Source organism: Glycine soja, chromosome 12, assembly GCF_004193775.1.
Source record: "Glycine soja cultivar W05 chromosome 12, ASM419377v2, whole genome shotgun sequence".
Lineage (NCBI taxonomy): Eukaryota > Viridiplantae > Streptophyta > Magnoliopsida > Fabales > Fabaceae > Glycine > Glycine soja.
The window spans coordinates 4,726,262-4,744,645 of record NC_041013.1 but is presented as its reverse complement, the minus strand read 5'-3'; the positions used below and the strand labels follow the sequence as shown (position 1 = coordinate 4,744,645).

The 18,384-nt window shown below is 33.3% G+C and overlaps 2 protein-coding genes across 2 annotated transcripts; both read left to right on the top strand.

Annotated features, from left to right (window-relative positions):
- The first annotated feature begins 2,265 nt into the window (after positions 1–2,265).
- LOC114380397 (heat shock cognate 70 kDa protein 2) lies at positions 2,266–5,011 on the top strand. The gene is made up of 2 exons (XM_028339424.1): positions 2,266–2,597; positions 3,090–5,011. Exons 1-2 carry the CDS (start codon positions 2,384–2,386, stop codon positions 4,823–4,825), a joined length of 1,950 nt encoding a protein of 649 aa, XP_028195225.1. The 5' UTR covers positions 2,266–2,383; the 3' UTR covers positions 4,826–5,011.
- A 5,181-nt stretch (positions 5,012–10,192) lies between these two features.
- Positions 10,193–12,703, top strand: LOC114379632 (WUSCHEL-related homeobox 2-like). Its single transcript, XM_028338319.1, has 2 exons — positions 10,193–11,355; positions 12,181–12,703. The coding sequence occupies exons 1-2, from the start codon at positions 10,782–10,784 to the stop codon at positions 12,588–12,590; spliced, it is 984 nt and encodes a 327-aa protein (XP_028194120.1). The 5' UTR covers positions 10,193–10,781; the 3' UTR covers positions 12,591–12,703.
- Positions 12,704–18,384: the final 5,681 nt, after the last annotated feature.

Sequence of the window (18,384 nt, the reverse complement as noted above, 5' to 3'; positions counted from 1 at the left end):
AGTTAGCTTGAAGTTGGTAGGTGTTCAACATAAATTTTTCTTATAGGACCTTAATATAGATTATGGTCCTTAATTATACCCATTTAATCTAAACTAAACTTTATTCATTAAAATATTGATAAACTTTAGTATACTTTTTAAATTTGTTGTCCTTTACTATATTAGATTTAAATATATTTGTAGTTTATTAAATGTGAAGTTTTTGTTTTTTAATCTTTCAAATTGAAATATTTTTTTAGTTCATTAAATTCAAAAAATATTTTTTTAGTCCCTTAGTCAAGATGACATTAACTAAATGTCTAATTTTCAAAATATGATTTTTTTTCTTCACCTATATGGTCGTTCCTTCGCACTGGGCCATCACATTGTGTCCCTCACCTCCCCCACCTACGACTTCCTCACTCTTGACCCCCCTCCCCCACACCCACACTCAACCTATGATTGACCAATTTCAAAACAATCAAAGGCTCACTGTGACTTGCTAGTTTCGAAGCAAACACACATTGTAAAGCCAAAACGTATTGTTGACTCTATGATCAAGTCTTGGTGAAATCACTTTTAGATCAGCCACTCTATAAGCACCACACATAATATAAGAAACAATTGAATAATCCTTAAACACACTACACTACACACATTTAATTTCTCATCCCAAACCATAATCTTCATATTTTATTCCAATTCCAATGAGATTCTAAGGAGCATAGAAGAGCCCTAAAATTAAAGTTTTGTTTCTAAGAGATCCAAGTTTTTTCATGGCACATCAAAGAACCAAGTTGTTGTTCCTTTTATGTGTTCTCTGTCATTCTCTTAACACCATTGTTGGGTACTATCTCGCTCTCTCATTTCATTAAACCACACAGCACACCAGATATGTTATGCAATGCACTTTGTAATTCCGTTTAATCGTGTTAGAAAAAGAGGTATTATGATATACTTCAAGTATTGAAAGGTGCATCAGATTTATAATTTCGTTAAATCGTGTAGAAATTAAAGAAAATCTTTGTGAAATTGGAGATGAGAGAAACACATTAGTTTAAATAACAAAAAAAAAGAGAGGAAAGAATAAGGAAAATATTTAAAATAAGAATTAAATTAGAGAAATATTAGGAGGTAAGTTTTTTAGAACGAATAAGGAATATATATATATATATATATATATATATATATATATATATATATTTGTGAGAATAAGGGACCGTAGTTTACATTTATTTGTGAGAATTTTTTTAAAACAAAATTGAAAATCAAATGCGAGAAAATGAAGAGAATAAGGTATATAAGTATCTTAGTTTATAGTCATTCAAAAAAATATTCTAATTTATATAAGTGTTTTTTATTTAGTAATTTATTTCTAAATATTTAATTAGACTATTCTGTGTGTTAAATATATTTTAAAGAAAAAGATCATATCGGAGGAGGATAAAAAATTGTAAAAAAGACAATTTGATTTGTAACGAGTGAATTTTGAAAAGATAAATCGTTGATTTTTTTAGTTGTGTATTCTATAGTGTTTTTCTTTCTCTTTTAAAAGATTAAATTAAAATATTTTATAAAAAATATCTTGAACATAAGATATCTTTTAATTTCATATTTTATATGAAAAGATAAGAGTAGATATATTTTTATTTAGTATTTTCTTTTTTCACTTTTAAAAGATTAAATTGTTTTTATTTATAAAATATTAAATTAAAAGAGATATCTTATATGTTCAAGATATAATTTAAAGGAAAAACATAACTAGAGAAGGATTGAAAAGAAAAAAAATCGTAAAAACCAGGGTGATTACTGATTAGTAATGAGTGAATTTTGAAAAAGATAAAACAGGCTTTTTGAGCGGGCAAGAAACAAACCCAAATATAAAACCACTAACGCGCTTTACACGGAGTTAGTGAAATCCAATTGGTCAGTTATCTAAAGCGCACGGACGACGTCATTAATCCAGCCAATAGCGCGGGAGAATCACTATTACAATCTATCCAATACCAAAAAGATAAACTAAAAAAAGCAACTTCCCCTCGTCAGCGGTTAAAAATCCTAGTCTACGCGCGTGGAGCTCCAACGCGTGCCACGCCACCGCGGATTCGTAATCGGAAAATTCTCGAATCACCTAGAGAACGTTGGAGAAACCCCACACCCCCCACGCAACACTTCGCTTTTTCCATTAAGAAACAAATATATCTACCGTCCAAATTTACTGATCCAACGGTTCACAGCCCATGCTCCGAACCTTCCAGAATTCAAACACGTTCTTTAAAACACACCGCTTCCCTTTCCTCTCTTCAATTCAGTTCAAGAAATTGCTTTGCTGTAAGTTTCTGATTCCTTTCTTCAGAATTCCAAGTTTTCATTTCGTTAGGGACAAAAGATTGTGAGATAGAGTATGGCTGGAAAAGGCGAGGGTCCTGCTATCGGAATCGATTTGGGAACGACGTACTCTTGCGTCGGCGTGTGGCAACACGATCGTGTTGAAATCATAGCCAACGACCAGGGTAACAGAACTACCCCATCCTACGTGGCTTTCACCGACACAGAACGGTTGATCGGCGATGCGGCGAAGAACCAGGTCGCTATGAACCCAATCAACACTGTTTTTGGTAAGTACTCTCAAATCGTCCACTATCACCTTGATTCTCTGCTTTTTTTCTCTGTTTCACTGATTTTGGATGTCTACACATCGTGATTTATAATCATAAATTTCAATTATCTGTAATCTAACCCTGGTCAGTATTAATCTTTCACGATTCTTTCTTTTTAATTAAAAAATATTGTAGCGAACTTAAACAGTTGTTTCATGTGTTAGTAAGCGTTTGTGAGACGTTTATTAACTTCTTACTTTGTGATATTTTTTCAATTGTTCTTGATTTGAGTTTATTAATAAACAAGTTAGTATTTATTTGAATTAGTTGAGTCGTTTTTGGCGTGGTTTATTAAATAAGTACTTGCTTAATTGAATTGTTTTATATGTTTTGCATGATAAATTTATTAAATGGACACTTGCTTAAATAATCTGCGCGAAAGCTTTCTTGATTATGAGATTATATTGTGAATCGATTGGTGATTGTGTTGGTTTGGTTTGGCGCGTGCAGATGCTAAGCGTTTGATTGGAAGACGTTTTTCTGATGCATCGGTACAAAGTGACATGAAACTGTGGCCGTTTAAGGTTATTCCTGGCCCTGCTGACAAGCCTATGATTGTGGTGAATTACAAGGGGGATGAGAAGCAGTTTTCGGCGGAAGAGATATCTTCCATGGTTCTTATAAAGATGAAGGAGATCGCGGAGGCGTATCTAGGATCGACGATAAAGAATGCAGTTGTCACCGTCCCTGCTTACTTCAACGACTCACAGCGTCAAGCTACAAAGGACGCTGGTGTCATTTCCGGGCTCAACGTGATGCGAATTATCAACGAGCCTACAGCGGCCGCCATTGCTTATGGACTCGACAAGAAGGCCACTAGCTCTGGGGAGAAGAATGTTCTCATCTTCGACCTCGGTGGTGGGACTTTTGATGTCTCCCTTCTCACCATTGAGGAGGGTATTTTCGAAGTGAAAGCCACTGCTGGTGATACTCACTTGGGAGGTGAAGATTTTGATAACAGAATGGTGAACCATTTTGTTCAGGAATTCAAGAGGAAGAACAAGAAGGATATTAGTGGAAATGCCAGAGCATTGAGGAGGTTGAGAACAGCATGTGAGAGGGCCAAGAGAACTCTCTCTTCCACTGCTCAAACCACCATTGAGATTGATTCCTTGTATGAGGGTATTGACTTCTACACAACCATCACCCGTGCCCGTTTCGAAGAGCTTAACATGGACCTATTCAGGAAGTGCATGGAGCCCGTGGAGAAGTGTTTGCGGGATGCTAAGATGGACAAGAGCACCGTCCATGATGTTGTTCTTGTCGGTGGTTCTACTAGGATTCCCAAGGTTCAACAGTTGTTGCAGGACTTCTTCAACGGAAAGGAGCTTTGCAAGAGCATTAACCCAGATGAAGCTGTTGCCTATGGTGCAGCAGTGCAGGCTGCCATTCTCAGTGGCGAGGGTAATGAGAAAGTGCAGGATCTTCTGTTGTTGGATGTTACTCCTCTCTCCCTTGGGTTGGAGACCGCAGGAGGAGTCATGACTGTGTTGATTCCCAGAAACACAACCATTCCCACCAAGAAGGAGCAGGTATTTTCGACCTATTCCGACAACCAGCCTGGTGTGTTGATTCAGGTCTATGAAGGTGAACGTACGAGGACTCGTGATAACAATTTGCTTGGCAAATTTGAGTTATCTGGAATTCCTCCTGCTCCGAGAGGTGTTCCTCAGATCACCGTTTGCTTTGACATTGACGCCAACGGTATATTGAACGTGTCTGCGGAGGACAAAACCACTGGACAGAAGAACAAGATTACAATTACCAACGACAAAGGAAGGCTTTCTAAGGAGGAGATTGAGAAGATGGTGCAGGAAGCTGAGAAGTACAAGGCTGAGGATGAGGAGCATAAGAAGAAAGTGGAGGCCAAAAATACATTGGAGAATTACGCCTATAACATGAGGAACACAATTAAAGATGATAAGATTGCTTCCAAGCTGTCTGCTGATGATAAGAAGAAAATTGAGGATGCAATTGAGCAGGCTATCCAATGGCTCGATGGAAACCAACTTGCTGAAGCTGACGAATTCGAGGACAAGATGAAGGAGTTGGAGAGCATTTGTAACCCCATCATAGCAAAGATGTACCAAGGAGCTGGTGGTGATGCGGGTGGAGCCATGGATGAGGATGGTCCTGCTGCTGGCAGTGGAAGCGGTGCTGGACCCAAAATTGAGGAAGTCGATTAAGCAGAGCAATTGTCATGGGTTGTTCTTGATTTTGCGAAGACCCTTTTGAAGTTTAGATAATAACCTGTCTTTGTCATTATGTTTTGGATTTGGATTTTACTTTTCTCGTTTTTTTAATGTACTTTTCCCCGTTTCAACTTGAACAATGATATAAGTTGCTCATATGGTCTATTGATTGTTTCGTCTCCATATTTGCTTAATTGCTTATGAAGTGGGTTGCTCTCCCATTTTGGAGAGTTGAACATCTCTTGCTAGATTGTGTCACAATTATAACTTAAAAACGTCAAAAAATGATGAAAATCTATTTTTTGGGGGAGAACCAGAAAATAGTCCTTTTCCCCAGGCCCCAAAATAGACTCAGATTTTTATTTTTTATTTTTTTTTTAACTGAATAAACTCATAGATAGAAGACTACGCAAGGAACTTATAAGAACATGGCTTAAGTGGGCCAGTGTCAAATAGTTCGTAAAATTAACAATTCATGTGTATAAGTTTCTGTTGTGAAAATTATAAAATACTACATTTAAAACAGTGCGTGTTGGCATCATAAAATGTGAATATTAATAAAGGAGATTTTTCCAACGTATGTTCGGAGTGAAAAGAGAGTTGAATATAATGTTGACTTTAATTTTGAAATTTATTATTTATAAAGAGGGTTTGGGATTTAACACCGGGAGAGATAATCTCAAAAGGTTTTACTAAAGGAGAATATAGAGGCTGAAAATCAAAAGGACATTATTCTTTTTAGGGTCAAGAAAGGAGAATCAATTCAAAGTGGAAACTGGGCTAAAGATCCTTTGTGGGGCAAACTAATTTGGAATGGGCCATATCTTGGCATTAGGCAAATGTTAAATATACCTTCCCTATTTAATAAATATACCTTCCTTTTCCTTTTATTTCCATAAAATATCCTTGTAGTTTATTTCCAATTTCAGCCACTTAACCCCCTTCTCCTAACACCCATAGTCAAAATACAAGCATAAATGAGGTACTCAACTTAGACAAGCGCACAAACACCATCACCATCAATAAAGCCACCAGGGCTAATGAAATTGAGTATGCACAGTAGTAACATTGCTTTTGTGATTTTTAATTTATTTGATTTTTTGGGATTGGAGGTGGAGCAAATCAAAGGTAACCAATTCAGATTGTGATTTCCTCTTTTGACCAACCTGTGGGGATTGACTCTGCCAGTACGTACACTATGCTTGCACTGCAAACAATCTCTAAGCAATTTGAGTGTTTGAAGGATAACGGGGAAACTAGACTTTCCAATTGGGAGATGAGGATTGTTTTGGAGGTAAGATTGAATGTTGTAGGCTTAAATATATGGATCATCATTTGCAGCAACGATAATATAACCGAGGATGATGAATTCAATGCATCCCATATTTTTTAAATCACTTGTGCAAGGGGGTGAGCTGTGAAGGTGGAGTGAGTTATTGAGCCGCAAAAGAGGGGATGAGTGGTAGAGGAAAGGGGGTGAGCACAATTTTGTTTTAGAAAATCAACGAGAATAATTTAAAATTGAAAATAAATTAGAAGGATATTTAAGAAATATTTAAAAAAAAAGAAGAAAAAGGAGGTATATTTATTAAATCGGTAGGTACAATTAACATTTTCCTTGCATTATTGTCCACGGTCAAATTATTGGCCCAATTCAACTTTCCGCGTATCATGAGTTCTGTCATGTGTGAATCAACTGGCTTTTCAAAAATTTATTTTTAGGATAAAATTTAATTTTTTATATCTTATCACCAAGTTCATAAATTAAACAGTCTAAATAATTTGTTTAAAACAGTAAATATTTTTTTAATAAAAATATTTTGAAATTTTTTTGAAAACTATCTACATATCATTATCTAATTTAGCAAACCAACAATTAGGGTATAAAGAACACATTTTGTCCTTACCAGCCAAACAAAAATTATGCTACCATGCACACACTAACTAGACAGATAGAGTGTGTAAACAGATTGTTGAAACAAAATGTCATTAAATAATTATCCAAATCATTTTAAAGGATAAATTTATGAAAATAAAAAAATTAGACATAGTAAGTGTCATTTTCACATGTCATCTAACGGTTGGACCCAATCATTCTTAGGACCGAGCAATGCATGGTATCTTGAATTCTACATCATTGTTTGTGTCGTGTACCTTGAATTGCCGTTTACATAATCACAGGGGAGCATGCATGCATGGTTTCACCAAACTGCATCGAATTCCGTGTCCAAAAGCAGCAGAACACGGCGAAGGGATTGGTGCTTCAATTCTCTTCACTACCCCGCTAGCTTCTGCCTTCTGCATTTCACGAGGCCAGGCTGCATGCCACTCAGACGTGGCGGCTTTTCTGTACTCATCTTCCTTTCTTTCTCTGCAGATCACGACGTGCCGGAACAAACAAAATAATACCACTACTTAACCATAACCCTTTTTCTTTTATATTCATAAAATAAAACTAAAATAAAATCAATAATTTTCTCTCTATTTCCGATTATGTTGTAGTAGAAGTATGAGTGAAATCTCATATCAAATAAAAATAAAAAAATTGAACAAAGAAAAATCTATAAATTACGTACTTTAAAATTTTGAGTTAAAATGGTGAGAGGTTCACTTATATAGTTATTTTTATGATAATATTTGTTATCACTCTTATTGAAATATTCAAGCCACGTTCTTGCTTCTGTTTGGTCCAGGATTGCTCCGCATTTTTGAAAAAAAAATATTTTCTTCCCACCAAACTAATTAATAAGCACAAGTGTTCAAATTCAAGTACTTGCTTGAAAATACTCAATGGTTTTTTTTCTCCAAATATGTTAAAGATCACGAATAGTTGCTTTGTGAGGTGTATATAGGCAATCCTAAATGCATTAGGAAGAAAAAATTTACAAGGGTCGTTATCACATTAAACACTTGTAAATTTGTATAATGGCAAACCCACAAGTCCAAGCTCATGCACAGAGAATCCCATATCTTACTAATCACTTTAATTAAAAGCCTTAAAAACAATATAGTATATAAACACTTGAAATTAACAAATTATTCTACACCATGTGAGACTTTGCCTTTTGAAATATCCTTAAAAAAATACAACATTGTTTTTTTTTAAAAAGAGAGATGATAATAGTCACTCTTTAATTTTATTTAGTTGAATGTATTCAATATCTTTGTTAGCATACATACAATGGTTAGAGCACAAGTGAATATATTCAGAGGTAGCAGTGATCACATACTACTACAACAATATAGTCAGCGTAAAAGGCAGTGAATTGAATTAGCATGAGCACTCACTCACCTCACCCCTGCTATCAGGTCTATATATTTTAGTTGACCGTATATGGTAGTAGGAGGCAGCAGGGACATTTATGGCGCATACGTCCAATATCATCAACTTGGTGTTTGCGTTATCTGCATGCGCCAAACCCAGTGCCAGCTTAATTCGAGTAACCTATCTGAGCACGCATCTTCCTCGCGTCACATGCACCACCACCACCACCACCACCCTTTTCGACCCGTTGCATTCTTCCAAGCTTTGAACTCTTTATCTGGTTACATCTAGGTTTCTTCTCCTGCTTTTTCTGCTTTGGATAATGGATATGTGTCTGCAGCCTTGCCTTGTTCTTCTTTTTTGTTTTCCTTCTTTTAAGGATTTGGTTTTCAACTTTTTAGCTTACTTACTAGTATATCTTGCAACAAGAACATTCCGCCAAATATATAAAATCAAATCTTACGCAAATTTTACCTTTTCCAAGGCAGACCGATATTTTCCCCCCCTCGCTCTTGCCTTTTGATCGAGATTATAGAACGATTCCTGGTCGTAAGTGACTGTGCATGGTATTATCCTCCCTCCGTCCTCAATTATAACATTTTTTTAAAACTAATTTATATATTTTAAGAAAATTATTTAATTTAGTTTATCACTTTAAATTTAAATCTGTCAATTAATTATATTATCATTTTAAATTTATCCTTATTTGATTTCTTTATACATTTAATTGCTTCTCATTAATATTTAGAAAAAGAATAATTAATTAAAGATATATAAAAAATAATTAATCTATCTAAAAATTAAAAAAATTTTATAAAAGAAACCAACAATTTTTTTAAAAAAATTTATAATTAGAGAGGATGAAGTATATAATATAGTTAAATGTATAATAATAAGAGACTCTAGTTATTATAAGGAAGGAAATTAGGAATAGCATGCATTAGCTAAAAATGAGATAGAGTAGTAGCACTGTAGACCGTAGAGTGTTGCATGTTAAAATATTCCAAATCTTACTTTTCGTCATCAACTTCAATAAAAAAAGATACTGATCCCAGTTCTCTCTTCTGTGTTGATTTTGACATACGGGTAATATATCGATTCTTAAACGTAAATTGATATTTCTTTGACACCGTAAGACTCGTAAAAGAAAGAAAAATTAATATAACATAATCACATAACGTAATCCACTTTCTGACGCTCCGTTTCTCCTTTGTACTGTACTTAAATATTGACTGAAGTTCACGTGGATTTCACTGAATTACATTCTCAATTTAATGGGTTTCATCATTTTCAAATTACTCCAGCGAAAATCACATAAATTTCAACTAGGAAGAGAAAATATATGCTAAAAACAAGAGTAGTACTCCTACTATTATAGACTATGCATTAAATATTTTGGATAAGCAAACAAAATTGCCTGACTAACTACTAATTTAAAAATAATCCTTTTTAAAAAAGTTATAGTGTACGTACTAGTAGTACTGTCTCATTGATATATATTCGTTTCTTCAATAATTTGAATTCGCCAGTAGTTTCACTTTCTTTTCTAAAGGTTGAGAAAGGCTATGTATATACATGTTGACATATTAGAAGGTTCACCCACTTGATGTTTCTTTTGCTCTAGTTTCTGTTATTTTCCACGCTGTACGAGTACTTTTTAGTTTTACTGCTCTAGTTCTATATATTTGATATATTTTTGCTTCTTTTTTTTATGGGAAAAAGAACAGTGATGCTGGAAAGCAATACGGTGCTCACTGTAATCACGTTGAATATGCGTTGTTACAGAGAAATAAAACACATAAACAGCTAATCAACCACTATTACTCCTAGCTGGTAACATGCAACATGACAAAAAAAACTAGTCACGCCAGAACTGTTATCCTCGACTACCCAATGTAAACTAATATTTTAACTGATATACGTTAGTCATATGCATGACACTTTTTCCCCTCTTGGGGGGTCATAATCAAAGTCATGCCGATTGTAGGGGAGAAAAATAATAATAATATATATATATATATACTAGATGAAATTGGACCACAAGCTACTGGGGCATGTTACAAATTGAAGCGTGAAGAAGGGTGGTCCAATTGGGCCACTACTGTAGCAGACAAATAAAGGCATGAGAACACACAGTGGCATGAGAAATGAGAATACACATGTTTTTAGAATAATTAAGATAATGTAATATTGTGACCACTGAAAACATTGGAAGTTCACACAGTCACCTTCATACTACTCGTTCTGAGTGACGCTTGGCTAGCTAGGTAAGGTAGCTAAGCAAGCTAGACGTTTCAACCTCATTCATTCATTTCCATTGATTCAATTCTCTCTCTCCTCTGAGCCTATCTGCTCTCACTTCAATTCCCAAAGCCTAGCCTTAACCTACACCTTACAACCCAACCGGCTGTCTTTTTCCCCAATGACATTTATGCCCTTCTACGTTACTACGCTCTCTTTCTGTCATTCCCGAGATAACAAGACTATTATGGGCTTAGGAAAGAGTAGAAAAATCAACGTTAATCTTAAATCTACTAGTATGTGTGCACCAAAATCAATGGCACGAAGTGGGGGTGGGGGGCCATTTGGGCAATATTTATTATTGTCTTTCTCGTAAGAAATTCTACACGTCTTGGAACGAAGACGACGAAACCTAATTAGCCTCTCTCTGTGCCGCTAACCGCCATGTTTTCAGAGATGTTCTGCACCAAAAACAATACGCATGTTAATCCTCTCTATCAACTCTCAACCATTTTGTTTCTCCCTACCTATCTACTACTCTATAAAAAGAGTGAGTGCTTCACAAGCCATGGGAATAATAGTAAGAGCATAGTAGTAATTACTAGTAATAATAAAATCAAATACTCCAGTGGCATTGGCATTGATAATAGGATTGTGATGGAGAGTGGGAATAATAATGATGAGGAGTTGGATATGGAGATGGAGATGGGAGGGAGTAATGTAAATGGAAATGGGGGGGTTGCAGGGAGTAGTTCGCGGTGGAACCCTACAAAAGAGCAAATAAGCATGCTAGAGAATTTGTATAAGCAGGGAATAAAGACTCCCAGTGCTGAGGAGATACAGCAGATAACTGCTAGGCTTAGGGCGTATGGTCACATCGAAGGAAAGAATGTCTTCTACTGGTTTCAGAACCACAAAGCTAGGCAGAGACAGAAGCAGAAGCAAGAAACCTTCGCTTACTTCAATCGCTTTCTTCATACGCCTCAACCATTCTTTTCTCCGCCAATTTGCCCAAATGGTTCGTTCATTCCTTTATCAACACTCATTCATTATATATAACCTTACTCGCTGTCTATTTGATGAATTAATTAGAGTGTATATATGCAAATTATATGCCTTCATTTTTTTTAATGTTTATGCCTTCATCGATCTCTTCTTAATTTCTTTCTTTTGGGTACTGTTTGATTATTGAATTACCTATTAGTCTCTTCATGCAAATGTGCTTGGTATGTGTGTGCTAGTCAGGTAATAAAACTAAAACATGCAAGGTGAATGTTGATTTGAGTGTTGATTTTCTATTTTTTTTCTGAAAATAATTTTTATTTTTAAGATTTAAAATTGAAAAAGAATTACATTAAAGTGTCAAATAAATATATTTTCATCCTAATTTTTTTAAAAAAATAAAAGACATTCAAACCAACCGTTACTTTAGAAAAGTAAAAAAATTTCATTTTTTTATGAGATCACATATATTCTTTTTATGAGAAATATTATTATTCAAAATGAATGATAAAATTTTCTTTTCAAATATTTAATACTCATATTATACTTTTAAACTCAACTCAAAACTTTGGTAAGTCATACCAATTGTGTAACAATTGATCTAAGTATTTCGTGGTCCTTTTAATTTCTTAAGAAACAACTCAAATCATCTTAAAAGTCACTGTCTCCTCTTTTGCGTAGCCCAATCATGTTAGACGGACAGCAGTTTATTTTTTCATCAGTATACTTAGACATATAATTCTTCTTTTATTTCAAACACTTTCTTTAGTTATTTGTTATTTTTAAACCTTATCATTATACAATCTTGGTAATTGAAGGTATTTGTGGTTTTGGTTTTCAGCCATGTGTGCCCCATATTACATACCTCAGGCACAGGGTGAAATTGGGTTTTATCACCCACATCCAAAGGTGCTTGTACCCGTAGGTTTTAGGAGGAGCCCCTCTGAGAAAGTTGTGCCCACAGGCATGCATCAAATGCAACAGAGAATCTCGGATTGCTGTAACTCTCACTACAGTAACCAAGAAACGTTGGATCTTTTCCCTCTGCACCCAACTGGCATTTTGGAAGGGAAAACGACAACAACAACAGACCAGGTGCCTTCTCTGGCTTCAGTTTCTGCTGATAGTTCCACTGATACACCTTCTGCTGCGGCTTCTCCTGATCATATCAATGAAGATCATGATCATGCTTCCCCACTCAACCAACCCTTCTTTGATTTTTTTACTACTTCTGGACAAGGTTCTTATTAAGATATAGAGACTTATTTAAGTAATGTTATTCGCTAAAACTTCCAACATGCAACTTTGAAATGGGTTTATGTCTTTCGGTTTATTGTAATGAGATTGGTGTCTTTTTCTTTTTTTCTTCTTCTTTAAAATTAATTATTAGTATATAGTATAATTAACTTGACATATCCTTGTCAACCTGGCGTACGTTAATGGCTTACTGTCACCCTTTTTTATGCATGGCGCCCACTCATACAATAATTCTTTTTGATGACTATAAAAACAAATGAAATTCATCTTTGCATTTTTGTTTTTTGGGAAGGGAAATTTGAAAGCAAAATGTCATTTTCCATCTATGTAATATTATACTCCAGTTCTATATAATTATTTATTTTCCACATATATAAAAAAAAAGATGACATGGACGGATGGACCAACGAGTGTTATTTATTTATTTTTTACTTTTTTAAGATTTCTGTTTTCGGAGCTATCTTATGTTTCTTGGCCAAAATATTTGTTTCTGACTTTTTGGTCTATTAACCATACAAAGTTTTACAGACACGTATTCTCTGTTGTTTATTACTTCTTTGAATTCCCCCCGCGTTCAATTTAGTTTTTATTGAGGTCAATTTTTCAAAGACAAGTGAAAATTTATTTTATTTTGGTAAAATTAAATAACATGTTTGGAATTTAATTTTAATATACCCTTAATGTAAAATAATATTATCATTTACCGTACAATATTGCTCAAAGATTTTTAATATATTTAGGATACATCTAGAGTTGAATTTAAGAGAGTAGGGTAAAAAAAAAAATTAATGAATATTTTTTATTTATTTTTGAATAAAAGTAAAATAATAGGTTAACATCAACTTAGCACTTGTTTCGTTGGAATGATATTTGGAAAAATAATTATCATCTTTTAAAAATCTCCCACCTTAAAGCGATAAAAATAAATGTTTTCCCCCATAATAAACTAAAGCGACCAAAATGCACTTACCTTAACTTTTGCTTGTACTCCAAAATTTTCTATTGAAAATAATAAAACCAAAAGGATCGAAGACGCTAATACAAATGTTTAATAACTTCACTTCGTGGTCCTAAACCTAAGCTCCTAAACAGAGACAATGTCTCCCTATTGCTACTGTATAGTATATTCCTCCCTTCCAGAATCCAATCAGCTCCAAACCTTTTTTTTCCCTTCCCAAGTGCATATAAAGGATTTTGTGGAAACCCTCATCTTTATAAAAATGGAATTCCTCTTCCAAAAGAATCATTTCCTCAAAGTTGCATGTATTGGTCTTTGTCCTTAGAAGCTTGCCATATTTCTTCATTTCTTCCATTTGATCTTGTTCTCATTCTCGTCTTCGCTCTTTCTTCGTCCTATTTCTTTCATTTGCTCATCTTATTCCTTCAATTTCTATCAAAGCCCATCACTCCCTCTCTTCTCTCTCTCTCTCACACACACGCGCGCCCCCCTCTTTATTCACTATCAATGTTATTTAGATGTTTATATTTTCTAAATATTGAATGTAATATACAATTTTTTTCTTTCTTTCAAAAGTGAGTTGTATGATAATTATATTGGAAATTACTTTGACTAAAAAATTATAGAACAAAACTATACTAAACAAAAAAAAATGTCAAAATGTTTCTGATAATTTTAAGAGGTTAATTAACAAGTTCGTCATTTTATTAAACCTACTAGTAACTCGGGTCCCTCTATACATATGCAAAATGTGTAGAGTGTACCCTATTTCGTACGGGCCGGGTCTATAAAGTGTGAATAAAATGGTCAATGGAACCGTACAGGTGTAGCACGAGGCCCATGCGTTTGTTGGAAGTGGGCTCACAAATCTGTTGGACAACAATTACTTGTTCGTATATGGATCTGGTCCTTACTAGCTTATAAGTTTGTCATCGTAATTAGATTTGCACCTTACTTTTTTTTTTTTTTGATACTGAGGAGGGGCAAAGCCCCAAGGAAAAAAATTACAAACGGATAGACCGGGATAACACCTTACTTCATTCTCTTCATATTTTTCTTTCTCTCTTTTACATTCTGGAAATTAATTTTTGTTTCCAGAATGTACAGCACAATTCCAAATATATTTGTCAAAAGATAAAAAAAGAGGAAAGAGGTGAAGGTAAAAAAAGACGGTACAAAAAGATTTCCCTAGATATAAAACTTCAACAGCAGTGCAGTGGAGGTTCCAATTTGGACTGCACAGGAGATACTGGTTTAATTCCTTCAACTTATTTTCGGGGAAAAAAATCAAGAAAGAAAGCAAGAATAAGTTGATAAATCATAAAAGAAACAAGAAAAAGAAATATCATAATTAATTTACAACACTTTAGATATCAGGAGAAATTATATATTTCTTGATAAAGTACCAATCAACTTAGGAGCAGTTTAACTATTTGAATTTTACATATCGTTTAATCATAAGATGTAATATATAATAAATTTATTAACTTTTATAATAATTCTGTTAAGTCTTAATATTCATAACTATGAATAATTTTTTATTGGTTAATGATTTTTACGCAATACATGATTATAAAGCTTTACTTTTTTAGCTTAGATATTCTAGATCACCTATTGGGATAAAACTATTGACTTCAATTAAACGCCAATTCATCTCCTTCATTCCTATGTTTGCTGCTTTGAAATGGGAAGTTCTGTTTACAAGATTCCAAACAAATTTCCAAACACACGTCTGAAATTCTAAAATTTCCAATTTAGCCTTTTGCAATGGAGCACTGCAGCCCTTCGTTTAATTCCAAATACTACAAAATAAATTTCTATTTACCCACGAATTATTGTTTAGTTAACACTCATTAATGTATGTCTTATGGATTTAGATTAATTAATACTAAAATATATTATACTATTGATGATATTTTTTAATTTTCTATGTTGCCAACATTATCTGAATGTTAGTATAACAAATCAAAATACTAATATGAAGAAAAAATATAATCATAACTCTTTTTTATACTTTAATCTCATTTTAATCATATTTTCTTCATTTCTCTCTCATTTTCATTATATTAATTGCTTGTTATATATCTATTACTTTCTCTTTCCATCTTTTTTTCTTCTTCACGTGTCTCTCTTCTCTCCACATCAATACACCCACAAATGATGTAGACGTTTACCCTCTGTCTAATACAGATTCATAAAGTTTATATTAATTAGCTCATCATTTCCTGTTATATAATGACTATATCAACAAAGACGAACACAAGCTTAATGACAAATCATTTGTAAATACATTTTAATTTTTTTTAGTGAAAATATAATCCTTATTCTTTGAAAGAACATGTTACAACAAAAATAAACCCGTTTGAAAACTTAATTAGAGCCACAAGGAAGCACGTGGAAAAGAAAAAGGGTATGAAATTTAATGGACTGTGATTTAAGAGGAAAGGAGGAAATTTATCCAGAGAGCTGTAGTTCAAGTTAATTATACAAATTTTCACGAGCTTAATTAATTACATGATCCGAAATAAACCCACAATTAATCAAACTGTTTTGCTTTGCATTTCAACTGCAATTCCTCCCCTCCCACTAAATCTTATATATCCATTTCCTAAATTAAGTTAAATAGGCATGGTATGGGAATCTAATTAATGATCAAATCGATGCAAGTGCAATTATATATTATATTATAGTTGTATGGAAGGAAGGGAATATGAAATATCTGCATGGTTAAGTGGTGAGTGATATATCAAATCAAATCAATAAGCAAATGGTACCGACTATTACTGCATTACATTACATAATTTAAATGATTGGCCCATGAGGCCACAAAGTGTGGCACATACATGGAAGTAGTGGTACGTAGTACCCTTTCCTTTGCAGTCTTTGCTTTGCTTTTTGACGCCCCCACTTGACCCCTCATGACTGTGATGCGTTTAGTCATGCAATGGAGCTAACTCATTGGTCCCACTCTCATCTACTTTTCTGATATGTATTTCTCATGCACGTGCATGGCTCCCTTTGTAGTTTCTACCACTATTTCTCTCTCGCTCCTTTCTGCGTGTGGCCTCTACACACACACAAATCAGATAGAGAGAGAGAGAGAGAGAGAGGGGAAAGACAACATGCAGGATTAAGGCTGCAATTTGGTGCCTTTACAACTAAAATTTCGCAAAATTAAGTGGTAAGCTTTTGGCATGAAAATGAGCAAAAAAGCAGGAACCTGTCAAAACAGATAGGGAATTAGATTCCAACACCACCAACCCTCTCATCCAATCAAACCTTTAACCGTTAAAAAGTTAGAATCACCCGCGCTTAAGATATACTTTAGCATGTGTGTTTGGATTACGGTTGAAAAAGTAGAATTTATTTAAATTTAATTTTATAAACTTAAGTTTAATTAAAAATGGGTCTAATGTAACTTGATTTTTATGTTTAAAATTTTCTATTTTCAACAAAAAAGCAAGAGAAATAGTTTTTAGATTCAATCTCAGTTTAAATGAAAGTTACATCCAATTAAATGGTAAAAATGATTTGTTAAACATGTAGGCACAATTTTTTTTATGTGAGATGAACCTCAGTTTGAATAGTAAAACATCAAACCAAACACATCCTATTTAGCTGGATTCAATTATCGCATAATATTGTTTTAGAGGATTAAACAATTTTAATTATAATTAAATCCAAATTAAAAATTAATTTCATAATAAGTCTAAACTTGTAAAGATCCAAAAGTCTCATTGAAGAGTTAGGATAATCACAGTTTCTCCATCTAAGCGTGTCCAGAATTAAAACTAATCTCTAGACCAATAAAAAACGTATCGTACATCATAGCTTTCATATTTATTTATATGACATAAATCAAAGTTATTCTATGAGTAAAATTTATTAGTAGAAATGCAAACTAAGTTTATCATTTACAAAATTTACTGTTGTATGAAAGGTATATCATGTATGATATGACCATAAATGTTTCTTTGTTTGTATGAAACTACAATTATCTTATGTGAAAGATAATTATATTTGAGGTGAATGAGATTCTTATATATAACATTTTTTTGTTTTAATATTTAATGTAATTATATATTTAAGACTTTATGTCTTGGGTAGTAAATATTCATAAATGTTTATAATTACTTAAGATAATATATTTAGCTTTTTTTTTAAAAAAAAAAACTAGTATTATATATTTCTTTAAAAAATAAAAATAACTACCATTTATATTTATTTTTCATCAAGGAAAATGAAAAGTTTTACTTAGTTTGCTGTATAATAAATTTCCTTTTTTGCGTGTGCCCTAACTTTAAAGATTTCGATTGCAAATTTTCATGACATTTGACACTTCTTAACATAAATTCCTTTTCGTTTTTTTTTCTTCAATATTCCTTTCTTAGTTTAGCCCTATATAAGAGTGGATCCCTAAAGCACAACTCTAATATAATGATGGTGTTTCCCTTAGATCCATAACAAAATCTAGTTTAAAATAAAAGCTTCTGCCTTTCTTTTTCATTGTATTTGTGGCATGGGATGGATTGAATCTTCAATTATATATATAGATAGATATCCATGGTCAACACATTATCGTTTTCATTAATGTTTTTTAAAATAACTAATGAGCTGATATTGTTTTCATACAAAAGTGAAAATAAGTTCACCTTTGCAAAGGAATGACAATTTAAATGCTTTACGTCTACGTACTGGACATTTTAGAGGAAAAATTTGAGTGGACAAAATTTCTAATCAATTAACTGCATTTAAGAGTGTGTTTTTAAGCACTTTTCAAACATAGAACGAGTGAATTAATTTACATAAAAATTATTTTAATTTAATTAG

Bases quoted from the DNA above. Each gene is read 5' to 3' on its own strand.
- LOC114380397 (XM_028339424.1), top strand. From the start codon at position 2,384: ATGGCTGGAAAAGGCGAGGGTCCTGCTATCGGAATCGATTTGGGAACG. The intron at 2,598-3,089 runs GTAAGTACTCTC...TGGCGCGTGCAG, and splicing joins CCCAATCAACACTGTTTTTG to ATGCTAAGCGTTTGATTGGA.
- LOC114379632 (XM_028338319.1), top strand. From the start codon at position 10,782: ATGTTTTCAGAGATGTTCTGCACCAAAAACAATACGCATGTTAATCCT. The intron at 11,356-12,180 runs GTTCGTTCATTC...TTTGGTTTTCAG, and splicing joins TCCGCCAATTTGCCCAAATG to CCATGTGTGCCCCATATTAC.